The sequence below is a fragment of the Haemorhous mexicanus genome, chromosome 3 (assembly GCF_027477595.1).
Source record: "Haemorhous mexicanus isolate bHaeMex1 chromosome 3, bHaeMex1.pri, whole genome shotgun sequence".
Taxonomy (NCBI): Eukaryota; Metazoa; Chordata; class Aves; order Passeriformes; family Fringillidae; genus Haemorhous; species Haemorhous mexicanus.
This window is the reverse complement of record NC_082343.1, coordinates 2,325,959-2,347,682: the sequence shown is the minus strand read 5'-3', so window position 1 is coordinate 2,347,682 and position 21,724 is coordinate 2,325,959. Positions and strand designations below refer to the sequence as shown.

At 41.1% G+C, this 21,724-nt stretch overlaps 1 protein-coding gene across 3 annotated transcripts in view; it reads right to left on the bottom strand.

Moving 5' to 3' along the window:
- Positions 1 to 326: 326 nt before the first annotated feature.
- The window catches only part of XPO1 (exportin 1), a 34,684-nt gene continuing 13,286 nt past the window's right edge, over positions 327 to 21,724 (bottom strand). For all 3 annotated transcript variants that reach the window (XM_059840510.1, XM_059840511.1, XM_059840509.1), the window contains 21 exons: positions 15,594 to 15,655; positions 15,472 to 15,516; positions 15,203 to 15,384; positions 14,678 to 14,726; positions 14,471 to 14,590; positions 14,239 to 14,367; positions 13,494 to 13,652; positions 11,024 to 11,221; positions 10,303 to 10,441; positions 8,806 to 8,987; positions 7,834 to 7,990; positions 7,561 to 7,724; positions 6,853 to 6,987; positions 5,800 to 5,983; positions 4,603 to 4,709; positions 4,067 to 4,261; positions 3,454 to 3,622; positions 2,564 to 2,698; positions 2,274 to 2,433; positions 2,099 to 2,195; positions 327 to 1,380 (listed from right to left, as the gene is read on the bottom strand). In XM_059840510.1, coding sequence (XP_059696493.1) covers positions 1,234 to 1,380; positions 2,099 to 2,195; positions 2,274 to 2,433; positions 2,564 to 2,698; positions 3,454 to 3,622; positions 4,067 to 4,261; positions 4,603 to 4,709; positions 5,800 to 5,983; positions 6,853 to 6,987; positions 7,561 to 7,724; positions 7,834 to 7,990; positions 8,806 to 8,987; positions 10,303 to 10,441; positions 11,024 to 11,221; positions 13,494 to 13,652; positions 14,239 to 14,367; positions 14,471 to 14,590; positions 14,678 to 14,726; positions 15,203 to 15,384; positions 15,472 to 15,516; positions 15,594 to 15,655 — 2,915 coding nt within the window. In that variant the 3' untranslated portion in view covers positions 327 to 1,233. The remainder of the gene's footprint in view (positions 1,381 to 2,098; positions 2,196 to 2,273; positions 2,434 to 2,563; positions 2,699 to 3,453; positions 3,623 to 4,066; positions 4,262 to 4,602; positions 4,710 to 5,799; positions 5,984 to 6,852; positions 6,988 to 7,560; positions 7,725 to 7,833; positions 7,991 to 8,805; positions 8,988 to 10,302; positions 10,442 to 11,023; positions 11,222 to 13,493; positions 13,653 to 14,238; positions 14,368 to 14,470; positions 14,591 to 14,677; positions 14,727 to 15,202; positions 15,385 to 15,471; positions 15,517 to 15,593; positions 15,656 to 21,724) is intronic.

The following is a 21,724-nucleotide window of genomic DNA, read 5'->3' as shown; positions in this document are numbered from 1 at the left end:
CAAGATACAGTGCAATACCTCTTTGAAATAAATTGCAAAGAGTCCAGAGAGAGAAAGAGCAAGAGTACCTCATTCCTGGCATTTTATAGTAACGTGGTATGGAACAGTTATCCACGGAGGTAAGTCAGAACAGCTACTGTACTTCCAAATGGAACCCAACTTAGTTCGTGGTAACTTCAAGCACAACCAAAGTCCTTGAGATGAGGCAAGCCAGAAGCAACAGTTATCTAGGCCTCAAGGAGCTTTTCCTACACCTTCGAATACAAATCTTAAATATGATCACAGCATTTTCATCCAATAAAAGAATAAGCCAAAGAAAGAAAAAATAAATGTAAACCAAGTTTATTTTGCTCTTAAGTAGTGTTCTTTAAGCACTACAGCATGGTAAACAATGTAAATTAGTATAAGTCATCTCAAAAGCCAGTTGTTTTTTTTTTTTTATTTTATGAGTTGTTAAAAAGATGCAGCCTATTCTAACAGGATAAATATTTTAACCATTTCACTTCGAGTTAATGAAGGCTCACAAATGAGCAACACTCCTCATTGAGGAAAACAAAAAGCTGTTGTCGACAAAGCGACAGCACACACACAAAAACAAAAGAACTGTGTAAAAATAACTAACTGTACTGTGTTCCCATACTCTTTAGAAGTTGCTTTACAATGGGATGATATGCACATGATCTTGCTGCAAACTTGCCATACAACTTGCAAATACACGTAGCCTATAGCCTTACCACTCAGTCCAGAAAGCTGCTAACTGATCAGAACAAACGCAGCACTAGAATCCTCTGCTTAACAATTCATTCTGTCTGCTTCACTCTTTACCTTTTCTCCTAGACTGCAGGACAGACTAGAAAGAAAATGACTCCGAATTAAAAATCGATACTCTTACAGGAAATTGTATTATTTTGCAATATAGTCTTTTACAAGTTACGCTTTGCCTATTTTCCCCTTAGCCACAAAATGGGCATGAAGTAATTACTTTGAAAATGCCTTAATTTTCAACTTCATGCAAATCTAAATAAAGATGACCAAACAAAAGCTTAAACAATGGAAGGATATTTCACAGAAAATTTCTTATACAAAAAACACATAAGAAAAAGGGCCACTAGGTGACATTTTAATTTACAAATTGGCATCATTTTGGTCAACAAATATCCAAGTGCTGTTTTCTTCTATCACAACAAAGTAGCTGTACAGAAAGAAAACTGCAAAACTTGTTTTATTTTTGTTTTAATCGCACATCTCCTCGGGAATTTCATGTGGATTAAGGATGCCAGGTACAGACATCTGAAGTTTATGCTTCTCCTCTTGAGCCTGCCGAAGGGCTGTTTCTCTCTCCTCCAAGAATAAGTCTGATGTGTCTTCACCTGCAAATTCCTGGGGTAATTCACACAAAAACATCAGTTTATTGTCAAGTGCTTAAGGCAGAGTAATAGCTTCCAAAATGATACAGGAAACATCTTCCCTTCCTGTTCCCTGACAGGCTACTTGCACGGTTTTCTGTTCCTAAGGTCACAACCAATATCAAGCAGTATTTAAGGATGTTCACAGTGTGTTACAGAATGGGATGCCAAACCCAGCATCTGGAGTCTATCATCACTAAAGCAGAATCATTACAGTTCTGAAATACCTGACAATTGCAATCTCAAAACAAATTAACAAACTATTTCCTACAATCTTATCAAAGGCATAGCATTAGTGTAGTGAATTTCAAAACTGGTCCCAATTCCAAGCAGAATGAAAAAATCTGGTTAAAAACCAGATTTCCCATTAGATTAAAACCTAAAACTAAAAACTTATTTCCCATTAGATTTAGTTTTGCAGTTGTCCTAAGACACAAGGATTGTGTGCACAATGCATAACACAAGCAGTGATGTTCAAACCCAATTTGTGAAGTGAAATCCCAGTGAAACAGGTTCCATGAACACTACTCAGTCACACAAGCCATTGGACAGAGTTCTCACTGCATTTTAAAAAGATGCAAAATAACTTCTATTTCTCAAACAAGCACTGACTCCACACTGTCCAAAAGCTTTCCAACAGTATCCTGCTGAAAATTACTTTTAATTTCTTGAGAAAAGCATGCCCAACACACCTTGATTTGCACCAGGAAATCCCTTAGGTGTTCCTTGAAGGCAGGAATATCCTGGTTTAAACTGAAGAGTCCTGTTACGAACAGCTTAACCTGGGCACTAACAGCAAACACATCAGTTAGAATTCCAAGAAGTAAAAACCCAGGGAGAAGCATGAATGAATCACAGCAGACTTACTCTTGCAGGTGAGGAAATGCAGATTTGAGGAGATTAGCCACATACTCCTGAATAAACATTTGGTTGTTCACTGGGTTTCCAGGGTTTAAAGGAGTACTTATCTTTCCCTCTTCTACCAAGTTGAACATGTAGGCAAGGATTGACGCGTGCATTGTCAAACCTGCGGATCAAAGGCAGACACAGGCAGCTGTTACTCAGCAGCAGTTGTTTTTCAGAAGAGGATGTGAGCTTTATTGTGATGTTCAGAGGGTGCTCTGCAGCACCTGCCTCAGCCAGAGGCCCGTGCTCACCTGCAGTGTGCGAGGTGTCTGTGACCACGGAGAAGATGTGCTGCAGGATGTCACAGAAATACGTCTGGTAGAAGCTCTGGGCAGCCGTCTCCTCCTGCGCCACGTTCTGCAGCAGGGTGTAAAGGATCTGCAGGCCTGCAAAACAGGCATGGAAAAGTGACCAAGAGAACGATATTCCAACAGCTGGGAGATTCTGGCCTTTTCCAAACAACAGGAACAGCCCAAGAAACCCTGAGGGGCAGCAGGATGCCCAACGGGGCACACGTGTTGGCTTTGTGAGGCACTGCCCAGGCTGGCACTAGAGGGCACTGCCTCCCAGACAGGGCACACCCCTTCAGCTTCATTACACTATCATTAGCATATCATTAGCATAAAGAGCCAATCACACTTCTTGATGAGCAAAACTCTCTACCCAGACAAGTGTTGGCTATTTAAACAGGGAAAGATGTCTCAATGTTTAGATTTAAATGGAAACTTCAATGACTTTACTTGGTGAAATGCTACTGAAAAACATCCTTTCTCCCCATCCCCAAATGGCTAAAAGAATCCCTGGTTCCACAATTTTTTGTGGCACCATTTTAAGCTGCTGCTTGAAATGTTCAGCCATTGCTGAACATTTGCTTTGCCACCTGCCAATGCTAAGGTGGCAAAGCAAGCAAGAAGAAACTGTAACAGTGCTCTCTTCCAGCTACAGGAATGAAACAACAACCAAACATCTCAGCCCATCCACGGATCCCTGGCTGACACCTTGAAGCTAAGACAGAGGAATTCTATCCTTGTAAAAATGCAGATTCATGTGAACAATACGCTAAGCTTGAATAAAGAAAAGGAAGAAAAAGAACAGCATTCTATCAGAAAATCTCTGATCTGTATTAAATACTTCCATTTACCTGTATCTGCAACGTTTCTCATTGTGTGTTTGAAAGCCCAAATAATAGAATCCAGGACAAGTTTGAACTGTGCAGGTGGAATGGCCAGGAAGGCTGGGAAGCAGTGAGAATTTACAGCTTGAAGCAGCAAGAAGAAGTTTGTTCTATGTTCAGGATATTCTTCAAAGTCCTAGAAGATAAAGGGGAAAAAAGCCAAGTCTCCTTAAGTTCCATCACAGCATCTTCCATTAAACAGAGCAAGTCAGTACTACTGCACACTTAGTGAGGAAATAGTGGACTGGGCAGAAGTGGTGTTCTTACACTTTAAATATTTATCAGTTTTAGCACTTGGTCCTACACTGACATTTGACTTCTGCCTGCAGAAGTGCAGCAGTCCAAGGCCCCAGAAAAATAACTAATAGCTAAAATCAAGAGCTAACCAGGGAAATTTGAAGCAATTTAAGGCATCTAACTAGACAGCTCAACTATAAAACAAGTACATCCATTGGAGCAGAAATTTTGCCAAGTGCCACAAACACACTGTGTGACTGGAAGAACCCGTAAATCCCAGATCCCAGACCCTGCAGTGATGTTCAGTGGGAGATGCTTTATGCCAGGTTTCGAACAGGAATACCTTGTTGATCATGTTCAATGTGCACTCAAACACAGCATCGAAGATCTGAGGTATTTCAGCAGTGATGTGTCCCCCCAGCTTGTTGACAATGATGGCCATGGTACTGAGCACCTCGGGCTCGCGCGCGGCCGGCACGTTCCGCTGGTAGTCGATGAGAACTGCATCCAACAACGGAGGAACAAAGTTTTCAGCTACCTGGTTGGAAGAGTAAGCCAGGTTATAGCAGAGCAGCTACTGGGCACAGTCTCCAGCACAGTTAGCAGCCAAGTTAGTTCCTCCTTCAGCTGCAGGTGACACTTTTACTGAGGAAGTTGAAGTTTCCGTGCTCTGTCTCCATCTTAAATTTCCTCGTCTCCCTTCAAGATTACTCCCAGCTAAAATTAACTGAAGTATCTCAAGCATGGCTCAGGCTTACCTCTTCGAATTCCACTTCCTCCATTATATTTTACAAGCTCCTGTGACCAACAACTGAACACAGAGCAGAGTTCTTCCCAATTCTGTCTTAGGAGTTATTTGTATAAAATGCATCCACTTACCATCTGTGGATCATTGGACCTGCTCACCCAGCCAGAAATTAATTTTAAAGTTTCCCTTTTTACAGTCCTCATACTTCTGATCAAGGGCTGCTTTGTTACCATTTCACCTGGAAAATTTTAAAGCTTCAGTTAATTGTGTGAGGTGTCAAAAAAACTCAAATTAAAAAAAAACTCAAAACAAACAAAACCAAACAACCAAAAAAAAAAAAAAAACCCAGAAAAAAACAAAAACAAAACCCCCACCAAAATAACTTGATACTACCAAAACAGAGAACACTTGATTGTTATATCTGAATGACAAAGACTATTAAAGACTTCCTTTGTCTTTAATCTTTGCCAGTTGTAAAAACATTCTCAGAAGCAACTGCAATCACAGCAGTTGCTACTCTAGGAGCCCACCAGGCCCTCAGCCTCAGCAACTGCTCCCTCAACTTCAGTGTGCCTGGCAATGATGAATTCTGGCCATTAGATCAGCTGAATGAAAAGTTATTGATTTCTCTGCCAGTTCTACTGTGAATTCCGAGAAGCCACTTCGAGGTAAGGCAGCTGTGCAGTTACCAAGCTGCATTTAACATTCCAGTTTCCAGGTACACCTTGTGCACTGGCCAGAAAACTGGGCACAGCACAGAATTCAGCAACTGACTCATTTCATCCTGTAATGGACTACCACAGAAGCACATTCTGCTGAGATGCCACAGGCCCTAAGTTAGCTGGTAAAAACAAGGGAGGTAATTGAGAATTCCTTCTGTGATTGCAAGCCTGGCTTACCAGAGCTTTCAGGCATCTTCACTCATTACATTTCTGCAAGACAGCCTTGTAGCAGCACACTCTCATCCCAAACCCTGCTGACATTTTCTGAAGCAATGAACAAGATCCTGTTTACAGACAGTCCTTTAATACTCAAAACCAGAGCAAGCTAAAAGAACACTGGCTACACTGCATCTCAGCAAGATGCTCATCAATTCTAAGTGAGCAGCCCTGGTGTTCTGCATTCTCCTAAACTTGATCATTTATAGATGTTTCTTCCTCCCTCTAAAGTTGGGAATTCTTTATTTGAATAAAACATCTGTTAACAAGCAAAGATTTAAGTGAGCACTTTCTCCCAAACAGTAAAATTACCCTGACTGGGATGTACTCTGGAACCCAAAGGCAGACACTGCTAAACCCCATTTTCAGGGAGAACATGGAATTTCTTACCATTAGCCTGAATAGCTGCAGAAATATTTTCACTTAGGCACTTGTACACATTCAGCATATCTAAATAAATTCTTCCAAGCTGAATCACAAAGGGGTGGCCAACTGCTTTACATGCTCGTACATTGGTTTTCAGAATGCTACCAAGCTGCTTCACTGTTTCAGGATCCTTTAGAATATCAACATTCTGTGAAGAAAATTGGAGTTCATCTTCATTAGTGAATACAACCACCCTTTAGCTTGCAATTTAAAAGCCTAAGTTTAAACAATTTATTTTATACACTGCCTTAAAGTACAGATCATTCAAATTTATGGATTTTTTATAGAGATCCTGCAGCTTATTTCATGGCATTTGACACTACCTCCAACAGAGTCAGGATAAAACTTCATTTCATTCTGCTTTTCTGCAGAGTTATTTTGCTGCAGTGCTACAAGCATTACTCTAGTCAAAGAAAGAAGAAAAACTAAGGAGATTAAGAAGTTGAAAACAGATAGAAGGGGTCCAATAAAAATGCAGTATGTTCTTGGGAGAAGTCAGGTAGGAAAAGTAACTCAAGCTTGCTTGAGGTTCAGGCCGTTAATTAGATTAACTGCAAATGGATTGTCTCTTGTGAAGTGCAAGACTGTTGTTCTTGAATGTGTAGAGATAAAAGTATTTTCAGCAGACTGAAAGAAATAGAAGATAAAGCAAGAAAAGATGTACTTTAAGAGAGTGGTGGGAGCAGAAATAATAGTGAACAGTATTTTTAGCATTTTAACTTTGCTGCTACCCAAAAGCCAAGTGAAAGGGAGGCATTAGAAAAAACTACTGAAATGAATTCTGCACAGTAACAGATTGTACTTTAAATCAGATTTAAGCAGGTATTTATTTTGTGATTTAAGTCTCCTCTCTCAAAACTACACCTTCACTGTCATGTCAATCTCTGTCTCAGCCACCATATAATGAAGTCCAGCCCAACTCTGTGCACTTAGTGTGAAAAATACAGCCAGGAGAGGGCAAACAGCTAGCAGGGTTTCTGACCTGAACACAGAACACATTAAAATGGAAGAGCTCACCTTTGTTGCCTGCTGAATGATGCTGTCCCACACCTGGTTGGGCAGCAACATGTACTTTTCTATCAGATGCTCCTGCACAGTCTGGTCTGTCTGTGCCCCAATCATGTATCCAACTGCTTCGTAAAATGTGTGCACCTGATGGCAACAGCAACACCACAAGCAGCAAGTTACAAAGTACTAAGGAAATACTCAGTTCTACCAGACATGTTTGAACTGTGCACTGGCTCCCATCAATCCTGGAAGTATCTTTTTCCAGGTGCCAGATGCACTCTGCCTGAAGTTTCAGTGCATTCACTGTGCAGGTGCACACTGCTCCTTTTTTGGAAAGGATTGGATTTTCCATTTTCCCTTTCTGGATTGTTCCTCACTCCCTCCATCCCAAATACAAGAGCTACAGTTATTACTCTAACAGTGTTGTTAGAGTAGGATATTGCTCTTTCCCAAGGCAGAATCACCAAGTTACAGACAGTGTCTTCTTGAAGACATTCCAGAAATCAAAATTTCAACTAAATGCACTTTAATTCTCCTTCCAAACATTCCAAATGCCATCTCAGCAATGCATCTTGATCATGGCATTCATACCCTGACACTGTCCCTAATAAAAACTAAAGAATGCAATTCAACCCTCACAAAACACCCCTCTATTTCAACAGGAAGGACCTGTGCATTAACCTTTAGGAACTACCCCCAACCCTGAACAGAACCTACCTGTTGTGGCTGAAGGTCACAGATGATTGTGTTAATATTGTTCAGGATTTCATCAATAAATGGCATGACCTCTCCCACCTGAACCTGGACAAAGTGTCGGCGGCATTTTTGTGCTATTTTTATGAAGGTATCACAAGCCATGTCCTGGACACCATCGTGGGTTTCTAAATGAAATTCAGCCAGTTACTGCTTGGTATTTTTTCCCCTCCACGTATAGGCTTTTTTTTTTTTTTAAATAATTAAAACAGCAAATTAAAAAAAAAACATAATTACCATGCATAAATTCAAACAGCTTGTTGACTACTGTCTTCAAAAACTTCCAGTGAGCTCTCAAAAACCGTGGGTATTGACCTACTATATACATTATATTTGATGCAATAATGGCTTTGTTGTCCTTCCCTCGCTTTTGTTCGCAGAGTCCCAGGAGATCCTACAACACAACAGATTCTCAGTTTCCTCTCCAAGTTGGTTTAGTGTCATTAAAAACATTACAACAGCATAACATCCTATAGGCAGCTGTATTAAAGGTGGTTGCCCACAATCCAAAATGCAAATGAAGAAATAAAACCCCAAACAAGTGCGTTAAGATTTGGGCAATGCAATCATTGATGTTTTATCCAAACCCTGATCACTGTGTTTTAGGAATCTTCATTTTAAATTATAACTAAGGATTCCTGCAGGGGGAGTTCAACAAGCCTCACAGTACTCAATACTGGCTGAGAAGCTGATAGATAAAAACACAGGCTCCACATCAAGCAGAAGAAAGTAAAATACATCTTCTGTATGATTAAAAACAAAATATTCTGTAAGCATCTTTGTATGACTTTAAAAAGTCTGTTACTCTGGTTAATATGTGCATAATATTTTTACAAAACTTTGAGTTTGACCAATGAATATACAGATACAGCAAAAGAGCAGTGTGTTAGGCTAGTTACAGTCATGGGTTACTTTGCCACTCTGCTGTATTCCATAAGCAATCCCTTTCCATCTCTTCTGCATCCCCAAAGAACACATTTAACCATAAATTAAATGTTATCTGATGAAAAAGCTCCTTGGATCAATGCATTTTTCATCACTAACTTATTCATCACCCCTGAATTCAGGATGGAAGATTCCCCATTCATTTATTCTTCTCCACTCTCCACTAGGGCAGCTTTCTAAGATGACAGAGCAGCAATTCTGCAAGTTTAGTTTCTGCAGCAGCACCTGGAGTGTGAGCAGGCTGCTGGTTCTGCCCCAGCATACCTTGATGACTGTGACCAGGAACCTCTTCTCATCCTCCTCGTGCATGGCGCCGCTGATGGAGCCGATGGCCCAGCACAGCGTGTTCAGGTTCTTCCACGACCACTCGGTCCCGTTCACCTGATTGTGAAGCTTCTCAGTCATAATTCGCTCTGTGTCTGCATAGTCCAGATGTGTGAGATAAACTGAAAGACACCAACGTGGAACCTTTGAAAGCAGCAGCCTGGAGCTCAACTCCATAAGCACTTCCATAAAAACCCACTGATGCTCTCAGGTAGAAGTGGCCTGTTTCCTTCCTGAAGTCATGACAGCACGAGGTAATTAAAGCAAAAATTTATTCATATTATTTTAAAGATGGACAATAAATTTCATTGAGAATTTAAGTTCTGAAGGACCTCAGGAAAACTTCACATGGAGGTGAAGTGAGAAGCATAAATCATTGCATATCCCACATGACACCAAGGCAGATTTTTATCAAAAGCATCTGTAGTGATGGCCTGTAGGGAATATGGGATTGGCTGCCTATGGGGGACATTACACAGTGTGTAAGCCTCCACATTTTCTTCAGCTCTGGGTTTCATTGCTGGTTGCAATAAGCCACGATTAAAGTGGAGCTGGTGCTCCTGAACAGGTCTAGGTGGGAGATTCAGGTATCACAACTCAGTCACTTGCATCAGTCCCTAATAGGATTAGTGTCTCCAATATAAAACTCTAAATCCCAGCAAGTCAAGAGCAATTTATGGCCAGGTTCAGAAATAGACTTTTACTGTACCACAGAATACAGCTTCCACCACATTGTCCTCCCTTTTCTTTTTTCTTCTCCAGGTGAATCTTATAGGTAACACAACATAATACAAACCTGCATTTTCATAGAAATAATCTTGTATCTGGCAAAACAACTTAGGCTCAGAATATACAGTAATTGTTTCACCAAACAAAAATGGTTTTCACATTCCACATGCAAATGCATTAAAACAATTAATTTAACACAGCCTATATACCTACATCCCCAGCAGACAGGTGAGAATAAAAACACCCACTACACCCACATCTACTTTGCATCTCACAAAGTCTCCAACACACATTCCTAGTGCATCAACCTGTTGCTCAACACGCAGTGTTCCCATCTGCATTTGAAGAAATAAATTTAATATTGAAGGTTTAATGTCCTGAACATCTGACAACTCTTCTATCTTTGCTCTCTCAAGTTACTATTTGCACTCTCAATATTGTTTCCTGCCTCAAAAATCTCATTATCACTGCAATACCTAAGGACAAAATTAAGTAGTGTATTACTACTCCATCAGGTTATAAAACACTGCATGCCTCAAACAGGAACCTTCAGAGCAGCCACTGCCTCCTCCCCTTCCAGTCTGTGTAGTACTCCTTGCTGATAACCATTTCACCCACACAATACTTCAGATGCTAAGATAACACACTGCAGCACGCTGGTGGAGCTGCACAAACCCACAGCACACCAACTGCAGCCAGCTCACTTACCCAAGGTTTCTCTCATATTTTTATACAAGTTGATGGAATCCGTGTCCTTCATGAATTCCCGAACCACCTCCCCTTGGTCATTCTCCACAACCAGGACTTCTTCAGGCTTGGCCATGCGGCTCACCATGAGCAATCGAACCTGGGGGAAGTCCAAACTCCATCAAACTGCAACCAGCACCTCTCTCCCAGCTGCACAAGTGTCTGCAGAGCACTCTGCCCAGGCAGCCTCAACCACAGACAGGTTATATCCACCTATACAGAAATGGCAGCTAACAAATGCCAGCTTCTTCCATGGAAGACAGAGCCTGCTGACTTCTCTCCCTCCAATGAACAAGAGGAGTACTTAAAGAAACCCCAACCTTTGTAGTATTTTTATTACAACAGTAAGTCCAAAATGCTTATGTCACATAAGGACCACTCTTCCCAAACACACAGGTTTTCCTCTAACTCTAACACCCCAGCCTTTCTGTTTACAGAAACTGCTTAATACAGATTTATGTTAAAATTAAGCATCTTCAAAAACCTGAAATATCACATAAATTATCTTACTATATACTGATGTCATCTTAAAGTATTTCCACATTGATTCTATAACTAGAGTTGAATCAACTATCGATTACTCTAAGGGAAATTTTTTTATGTCCCTCTTTACACGAAGTGAAATCTCTGATTGACAAGAGAAGCTGAATCTGCAGAGTGCTTTCCCTTGAGCATGGGTTACCTTGGACAAGACAGGCAAATAGAGCTGTCTCCTTGGAGGAACATCGAAGTGCTGGCTCCCCGAAAGCAGCGGCGACGCCGACGTGGAGAACGGGCTCTCCCTGTAGAGCTCAGCAGCTAAATGGTTCCAATATTCCAGACAGATCTTGAAAATTTCAGTTTCTTCAACTTCTGATACCAACAACATGTAATGAAGAGCCTGGAAAAGAGTGGTTTGAACACCCACTTGGTGAGTATATCTGCAGATGAAACCTCATGGCTTTGAGTTCAGTTATCCAAATCCTGACCAAATGAATCTGAGAGTTTGGAACAAGAGGCATTAACATTGCAGTGACATCACTTACAGGTCACAGGTGTGACTGGCAGAACTCCTAACCAAGGACTCCTGTCACATTGTTATTTCCAAAGTGTGTTTGTATCCTTAAATCTGAAATAGCCTAAAGACATCTTAGAAATGCCATCACCAAACCAGCCTCTTTGTAAATTATCAAACCCACAGCCTCTGGAGCTTCTGCAAGGCATTTTCAGAACCTCAAAAAAGCCTCACCAGCTGGTGTCAGTGATTGCTATTCTCAAGACTATTGCTGCTGCTTTGTTCTGGATCCTTTGACCCTGGCACACTGCTCCTTTGCTTCCAGGGAAGTCATCTACCAGAACATTTTCAACTTCTGCCCAGACAGAACAGCCAGAGCAGGCTGAGCAGGGAAAGCCACTGATGCAATTCTGACAAGCTCAGATACCAGCCTGAGAAATTAAAACTACACAGACAAACCTCTTTTGCCTAAGCTTATTATGCAGTCCCTGGTGAAAGATATCAAAGCAATTGCCCATTAGTGAACAAACAGAATAAAATGATAAAATCTGAAGATATTTTCATAGCTTAAACACTCCAATATTAAGCACTTTGAAAGATAAAGACCTGATACAGCATCTCCACCTACAGTGTCAAAAGAGGGACTCAGGACAGCCATACATTAGTCTTTACACATCAATTTCTCTAGGTAATTTCACTTCAAATAACTGATGTAGATTCCTCTGAAATCAAGGAATGATTTCAGCTGCTACATCCAAAGTGCAGGAATTAACAGGTTAGAATGACACACAGCTTTTTAAAGTAAACCTGTACTTAGGTTCTATTACACCAGAGCTTGCAGAAGTTTAATTTGCAACCATTTTAGGCAGGCATAAGAACTTGGTTAAACATTTCAAGACTGAAAGTCTTCAGAATCCAGTTTTGTAAATGACTTTTTACACAGCTCTTCCCAGTACAGCCTCACTGGAAGTAGAAACTTGAGCCTTGTGTTGTGTGCCCCTGATTCACAGGTTTGTTTTTTTTTTTAAAGTTTACTACTTGCAAATTCAGGAATTATCTGGAACTGTTACCAGCTGCTCTGAGTCCATTTTCTAAATTAACTACAATAATTTGATATTTGCAGCCAATTTTAATAATATGCCTTTTTTAAGATTATTTTTTTGTAGAGGGCTACCTCCAGAAGATACTGAGAACAGACTGGAATTCAGATGGACACACTGGATTACAGCTAATCAACCTGCAAAATGGACTTCCCCCTCCCAATAAACCTGGTCTCCAGGTTTCAAAATTGGGGTGGTGTTTTTCTCCCCCTGTCTCAGGGCAGTTCCTCAGCCTACAACCTCCAGACCTGCACAGGGCTTGATTCTGCACACAGAAAATGGTGCTTCAAGGGGATATGGAGCAACTTCCATCCCCTTGGAGTGGAGCAGTAGCAAAAAAAATCACCATAGAACAGTTCAGTCCCAGCAAAATTGGTACTCACAATTCAAACAACACAACTGAAAACCCCTGATCTTTGGATTAGGGTTTACCCTAATCTACCCCTCAGTGTTTCAGCCTTTCCAACCCTTCCTTCTAAACTGAATCTCCAATATTTGCCACAGTCCCAGTGGTTTTACTGTCCCAGTCACCTGGTAGGGCTCTGCCACTGCCACACACAGTCTTTACTGCATAGAAAGTCTCATCCTTGAAGACTGCTTAAATGCTGGGAAATGGCAAACCAGGCAGGAAGCTACACCAGGAAGGAGGAACTGGCCTGGAGCATGTGCTGGTCCCTAGGCAGCAGCTCTGGGTGCTCAGTGAAAACACAGACTGATGAAGTCATAGCAACACACCTTCTTCATGGGAGAGCCAAACAGAACATGTAAACCCATGGAAAAAGAATATATTCATTTACTCTGAAGCACTATTTGACACTTCCATGCAGGAACAATTAAGAAGAGGGTGAGACAGTTAAGTTTTCAGACATTGCACTGGTAAAGGATCACTACTGAAGCATACTAGGAAACAAACCTTTTGAGGGGGGGCTTGGTATTTCTGAGTGATTTTTTTCTCTTACCAACTTGAATTACAACAATATAGAAATTCCATTAATGTCACATCCTTTGAGCATGAGAACACACCTGCATTTCTAAACCAGATAAACCAAGCTCCTTACCTCCATTAGTGTTTCCCTCAGATTTAACCTTTTTTCTATAAGTAGACCATGCTCCTTGAGGAACGTGCAGAGGAACAAACTGAGATTCTGAATGAAGTTCTGTTCATCATCCTTTCCATTGGAGTATGCAAGTCGGATATTGGTATTTAAAGGAAGCATCTAGCAAAAACAAATCATCAAGAATTTCCCTTTTTATACACAATTACTTTGTATTAACAAGGATGCTGATTTTTGGTTTTTATAAAGAACCTTCAAGATGGACCAACATTGCCAAGAGAGGAAAAGACTGTTACAAAAAACCCCTTCACCCATCCCCTTATGATATAAATCTGCTGAGGAAGGGATTCATGTACCTGAATCAGAACTGCTCAGAGGGGAATTATCAAATTATATAAATTTGGTGTATGGCTTTTAGTGAGAAATGATTCTATCAGTTCCAAAAATCAAAAAGAAACTTGCAGAAGTTAGGTCAGTTTAGGTCTTGAGACACATAGTTCACATTTCCCCACGAGACAGCCCAAGGGCTCAAAATATCTCTTAAATTAACCAAATCAATAGAGCAGAAATACAGCTGCAATCACATTCAGAAAAACACACTTGGCATCTTCTGATCAAGCCATAAATATCACCAAAGAACAATACTTTTCCTATCAAGAGCTCTGCAATGAACATAAACCTGTCAACTTTCTACAGAAATGGATTTTGTGATATGAAATTCAAAGGGAGATTTCTGATCAACATTTACCTGTTTTAACTGCATCATGGTCAGTGTAAAAAGTGTTACAAACTGTTCTTCATACTGGCTTACACTGACACCTGCAATCTCTGTGAGGCACTTCAAAGAGACATTTCGAAACATGGGAACATTTAAGAACTGTTGAGGGAAGAAAAAAAATAAAGAGCATTACAGAAGTGTGGTACAGCTTTTCTGCTAGTTGTACTTAGACTTAAGAGCTATGATTTTTTGGCAAGAATACCTTGTATATTAGTGTGCTGATTAGCTTGGTCTCAAATATATATCCCAGAGGAATCCAGTTCAGAAATCGTAGCAAAGTTTCCAAAGTTGCATGGACTAAGGGAGCGTTTTGGGAGTTTTCCTGTAAATGACAATTTGGAGTTTATTGTCACACTGTTAGGCACAAAGGGGGGAATTTTGAAAACATCATTAAAGAAATGTGACTTACCATCACAAACTGACACAGTTGAAATATCTGAGAGAATTCATTGCACATGCTGTAAAAAAAAAAATAATTGAAAACTAAGCCATTTCCACATTTCATAAATCAAATCAATATCTATGCCCACAGGACAGGTCCTTAAGACATGGGCCCATGGAGGCATTCTACAGCCACCTGGTTTATCCCCATTTTTATGGCAATAATGCATATCTGAGGCAGCTTGAAGCCTGTGCCTGCAAATTCTAAGGAAAGAAGGAAATAGAATCAATCAATGCTGAATGCTGTGTTAAAAGAGTAGGAGCCATCAGTCAAGAGATGCTACTTGCAGCAAGGTACAAATCCCTGTGTGTATAAAATGAAGATAGGGATCCCCTAGGAGGAGTGCTTCAAAGAAAATCAGTAACCCTCTTGGGCTCAGAAATGGAATTACACAGCTGTAGGTGCTCACACAAAGGCTCCAAGTGAGAGCAACTCTTAAGCAGCAAGCACAAAGTCCACTCTGTTCATTAAGATTTAAACAGATATACTTGCCTGTCTTTCAAATGCTTAGCTTTTACTTGAGTAATCTGGCCACTGGAAAAATCAAACACTTCTTCACTCAGCAGTTTGAGGATGACCATGTTGTTCTGGCAGAGGCTCTCACTGGTCCTGCTGGCCCCCACAATGTCACTGATGAACGTGGGCCAGTGCTTCGGCCACTCCTGCTTCAGGATCTGCCAAGGGAGCCAGCCCCACGTGAGACACACAGCAAAGGCACAGACTTTATTGCAAGGTTTCAAGTGTTATGAGCTCTGCCTTACCTGAACAAGAATCATATTCAGTTTCCCAATATACACTTTCTCTTTCTGGAAAAGAGAAGAGAGCAGTCAGGTTTTGCATAACGCTCCCCTCCCTCATCCTCCCCTGAGAATTCCTCACTTACTTCTACACACGTTGGGTCAGATGAGGTCTTGATAATTAGGCCAACAACATATTTTTTAATACCTGCAGAAGAGGTAGGGATTTATTTTCAGCTATGCCAGATATCACAGAAGTAGCAACAAGTATTTCTGAATTCAGATTCTTCATGGTTTTAAACCAGAAACACCTCTAACAGGCCAGACAAGCCTGAGGCAGTGAGCATCTACATGGGGAAAATGCACCTTCATCAATCCTGACAGGGGATATCTTAGATGTACAAGATGGCTTTACACCACAATTCAATAAAGCAAAAGGCTAAGGATTAGTGTCCTTGCAGTAATTTGGAAGTGAGCTCCAAGAATAAACAGAACTTCCTAAGTGTGACCCCAGTTGCAATGCCAGGCTTGCAGAAGTGCATGGAAAGCTCTGACACATCACCTGCACTGCAGGCAGAAGTTCAGAGCTGCTCCCGTCTACTCAGGTGATCCATTTTAAAAACAGGAATTCCTATGCACAGCATTTTAAAGTAAAAGCTAAGCAAAGCCTCTCCTGTGAAATCTTACAAGAACAGAACTCCAACCTTCATTCATACAGCCCAATTTGAGTGTGAACCACTGGGCTTTTATGGCACACAGGGATGCTGTGAATCCACCATCTCAGTAGATTCTGCTTTACTGTTTTTTCTTTTTTTTTACCTTTCATTGGCAATTGGACAACCAGGGACACACAGTGCGCTAGAACTGTTAATTTCGTTGTGCTTCTTCTATTCATGTTTTTAAATTATTTTAGGGCTTTCAGCTCCACCATAAACCAGAAAAACCCAGATCACTGTAGGGAAGTGACACTGCCCCAAAGTCTCCTTTCGCCACTTAACCCTTAACTCACTGCTAATTCCTAAATCCATGGGAACAATGACTTTCCAAGAGACAATATCCCCCCAAATCCCAGGAAAAGGCAGGCTCAGAGGGCCTGGAGTCACGACCCAGGTGAACATTCCAGGAGTTCAGCTCTGACACCACACTTCAAGCCAGGCAAGTGTTTTCTTGACATAGGGAAGTTGGAGAATTGCTGGATACTTTGCTATTCAAATCCATGAACCCAAAAATCTTGTTTCAATCATTTCTTCCACAAGACATGTCAGCTGACTCACACAGACAACATGCATACGTTGAAGATTTCAGAAATTGTCACTTTCAGAAGAAGAATGTCTTCTGTTGAAGACACAATCCCCATCCTCTAAGTTTCAAAACTTGTCTAAGACTTGACCAAATTTACTAGGGTAATTTTTTTTTTCATTTCAGGCTTAAGCAAGAGGATTAGAAAGGACAATTTATTAACTGCATTCTTGTGAAACCCGGAAAAACTAGATCCAGCCTTTGAGCCATCAGATACATACTAGACAGGAGCTGTTCTACAGGTAGCTGCAAGTGGAACTATTCATCACCATCAGCTGGGATCAATCCCCACTGCTCCAGGAGAGTGGTCATTATTAAAGGATCACTGTCAGGCACTGGGTAAGAGTTACCACCAAGCATCATAGACCTGATGTTTTAAACCTAAAGCACACTCTTTGCTGAAGCATAGCAGTAATTCACAAATGAGACATGAAAGCCCCCCCAACAGTATGGAAATAGGTTTGCAGTGCCAGAAACTAAACTGTTATAACCATCTGCCAAACCACTAAGGGAAGCCTACTGTTGCAACTCATTGCATTTCAAAAAGGAATTATAAAGTTAATATTGCTTTTGGAGTTCCAACTGCAGATCCATGGCATTTTCCATCTTGCTGCATCAATGGCATTGTGCTGTTCACTAACAACTCCAATATTGTGCTTCAAGAGGAGAACAGCTGCTCTGCTTCACAGTTTCTTTATTTAAAAAAATAAAATAAAAGTAAAAATGGTGACCAGTGCTCAAAAGACAACCTAAAAAGTTTGCTGCCTTTCACAGGCTGGCTCCTGAGATCGTCCATCCAGTGAACAAAGTCATATTCCTAATCTCCTAAAAGCAGCAGCTATCCAATTCTCTAATGCTCCTTTTGGCACAGATGTCAGTTTATACTTCCTCAACATCAAGTGTTATGGTTCCTGCTCCATATTTAATAGCTCATTTATTTATCATTCCATAGGAAAGATCATTTTCAGCAGAACAAATACATGTCAAATTTATATTCTGACAAAAATCAACCCAGAGGCTCATTACCATTTTTCAGCAGAACATGTCCAAGAAATTGTTCAGGGGCAGTAATCCATGGGATAAGCTAAAAGCACTGTGTTGGGGAACTTCAAAGGAAGGGTTATGTTAGAAAGGAAAGCAAAGGACATGCACAAACCCCACAACCACTGCCTAGAAGGTCTCCTTCCATCACTGAAGCAGCTGAACAAGTCTTGAAGAGGCCAACACCACAACTGCCAAGCTCAGGCCCTTCACTGAGCCAAGCAGGAAGAGACAGACAGCGCAGGAAAACAGACCTTCCAATAAAACAAAACAAAACCACACCAACCACAACACCCAGGACACACAAAATGTTCTTCAAAGATGATCTGACCTTGCACCTGCACTAATCTCAGGACAACCAAAGGGAGCAGACCCTGCTCGAGGCCTGGACCAGCCCCAAGGTTGGAATTTTCTAGAAAGCAAAGCCTGCGAAGTGCTTTTGTACCAAGTCCCATAAAAGGGATGACAGAATAAGGGCATGAACTTGAGGCCTTGTAGAACATTCCTGGATATCCATTAGATACTGTCATCCTTCTGTGAAAGCTGCTCCTCAACAGAGAGGCAAACATGCAGTCCAACTGAACCCTTCCTGGAGGGAAAGTTGTTTTCCCAAGTGACCCAAGCTCTGCAGCGCTTCGAGTGGAACTGGGACAGAGAGGAACATCACGTCATGAGTAATTTCTGCAGCCTGAACTTGAGGAAACATCTTCAGTTTCACCTTTGGAAGTGCTCTAGGAAGCCATTACCTCTCCTGCACTCTGTGTACGTACCCTGAGCACAGAGCTCCTGCCACAGCCCAGGACAGCAGGACACTCTCAGCAAACACACACCTGCAACAAACCCTCTTGTCCTCGAGGCACACAAGCACAGCCTTCTGTGCAATCACAGAGCACAAGCATTTAACAAGTGTCCAAAACTCTTCTAGCTGGTGCTGCAGATGCAAGCTCACTCTAATTTACTGAGATTAATAAAGTCTCTGCTTGTATTAAAGACTAATAGGCACAAATGAATCAGGTGGGCAACGTAATTCAGCAAATGAACATTATTTTGCAATCAAAATAGAATTTCAAATGCTAAAGCTGAGCTGTCCCCTCTGGGGACATTTGTATGCATACACACTCACACTGAATTGTTTAGTCCCAAAATGTAGCCAAAATACCATCTTATTTATGGTGTTAAGAAACACTGCTTTCCCATACAGTCCCACAATCACCTTTACCCCTTAGTGGTGAACTGAATCAATCCATGATCTGTTTGCTTTCCAACAGAAAAGGCACAGAGCTTGTCTTCACACACACACAGAAGAGCCATGTAGCTCATCCCCTCTTCATTACAGAGAAGCAAAGAAACATCTTCCTCATGAAGCAGGCCAGGAATTTCCATTAAAATATCTCATCACTGCACAGAAAAACCTCCTCTACAGCATCTTCCACTGCATCAAAAGCTTTACACCCCACTCCAGGACCTTCCTGGAAAACATTGAGCTGTACCTCTGCACACTTCACTTTTTCATTGCAGGATGAGAGAAGTTGTACAAGCAATTTGTGTTTCATAATGAAGGAGTGCTTCATCCATTCCAGCTCCAAACACTCCAGACAAGCTCTCTCTGTTAGGGGAACAGTATTTCATTCCACAATGCAGGATTAATGAAACATATCACTGCACTGGAGACCAAAAAGCCTTTCTTTCCAGGCAGGTTTTCACACTGCCAGAGAAAATCCTTTTGAGACCACAGCACTTTAATCAAATGCCATCCTCTCTGAGTGTTATTAAACAATCAACTCTAAAGGATACCAGAGTTTAAAGCAATTTAGTAGCACACCTCAATAAGCTCAGAACTCAACTTGAGAATGATGGCACAACACCCTGGCCAGCAGCCAGGTTCAGCACTGCCTGGGATGTTCTGGAATCCATCACCACCCCAGCCAGGCTTCAATGAAAACCACATGACATCATCTGTGTACGTGGAAGAGCCATCCCAAGCACCCTCCCAGGACTAAATAAATCACCCAGACAAGGCTAACCATTGCTGGGGGCTATGACCAAACATGTCTCAAGGCTGAACACGCAGGTCAGGCATCTGATTTAACTGAATTTTACCCCTTCTGTGCCTCAAACTCCACTTTTGTCTACAGAACCAACCAGTTCCCACTGCTAACTCCAAAAGGAAACCAAAAATCAAAAACAAAAACCAAAAAGCCATCACATCAGTATATTAGAATTGTAAATTGATTGTTTTGCCTTATTCTTGTTTCAGAATCATGGAAAGATAAACTTACTTTTTGTAAGTGCTCACAAACACCACCACCCGAGGAACAGAAAGCTATTTCACAAAACTTAAAAGCCAGCTGGGCCAGAAAAGCTCAAATCCAAAAGCTATCTTAAAACAAAAGAAAAACTTCAGAACACAGCTTCAAGTCTAACGAAGACATATGAAGAAAAAGTATTTTCCTCCTTGCATTTGAAATTCAAGGCTGGAAGCTAAAAGCCTCCAGCACACAGACAGCAGCAGTAACAAACCTCTGCTAACCTCACAGCCCAACGAGTCATTCTGATGTACAACTTGTTAAAAACAAAAAAAAAACCTGTAAAAAAGTTACAGTTCATGCTCTGTAATTAACAGCATTGCCTTATTTCTACCAACAAGTTTCAGGGAAGTAATTTCAAAAACTTTTTTTATTCACTGACCATTTAATTCAGATCTGCTCTTGACTTTAACTTTTAAGCACTGCTGTTGCTACAAAGGGGGAACAGTGGTTTCCTCATAAATGCATTTTGTTTCCTCTTCACCAACAGTAAGATTTGTCAGCTGTATTTACTACACAAAGCAAGCAGACATGCAGAAGACATGTTTTATAAATTATAAGGTAAAACTGATTTGAAACCTGCATGATTTGCTTTGTCACTAAGCATTCCATTGTACACTGAGTTTCAGTTTCCTGCGTACACATTCCACCAGTTACACTTCAAACAGGAAAATCCTGTCAACCAAAGAATGGCTGGAGTCAAGGAAACCTCAATTTAGCCAACATTACTATCTCCCAGGTAATCAAGCCACCTGAATGAGCTCTGGAGCAGCTCTTTTGTACCAGCCAGTATCATCAGCCAAATAAAAAAAAAATTTAAAAAGCAACTACCACAGACCAGATCAAACTGGATTAGAGATGAAACAGATTCTCCCTCCTACACCACTGAGGCCAAGCAGGATAAAATGCCATGGTACAGAAAATACATTTGGTTCCTCTTCTACCACACAAGTGAAAGCCACTAATCTAGTTTCCCTAGAACAGGATAAAAGCCAATTTCCCAATTTTAGTTTGCCTCTGTCAAAGGGAAACATTTTCAAAGCTGAACAAACAACACTCTTTTGCTATTATAAAGGATTTTTTTATTTCCTCTGGAGTTTTTATAGATGTGTAAGTCAGAAAGAGTAAGAATAAGATACCTCAAGATGATTATACACCTACAGACAGTAACTTTATTTTGCCTTGTAACATATAGAGTTATTGCATTTTCTCAGATGGCAGGAGCCACTCCAACTGCACTGTCAGTGCTGGAGATAGAACGACCCAAAGCACAGCCAGCAGCAACTTCATCCCACCACCACCAGTTTCTCAGCTCTCCTGTGCATTAAGAGCATGAATTTAAAGTCTGAATTCCTGAATGACATCCTGCATTTGGCACCTGTTCAGTTCCAAACTACCAAGTTAGGTCCATCCCTGAGACATCTGTTCTGCATCTCCCTCCAGCAGTGGGCAATACTCCCAACTCCTTTTCCTCCTGCTCTGCTCCCACAGCCAAAAACTGTAGGACAACAACTTCAAAATGTTGAAACTGAGTGCTCATAGTCAGGGATGTAACAAAGTATGACTGAGCTGAGCTACTCCAGTAATTAAAAGCACAAAGAACAGTTAACTTTAGCTAACTAAGGTACTGT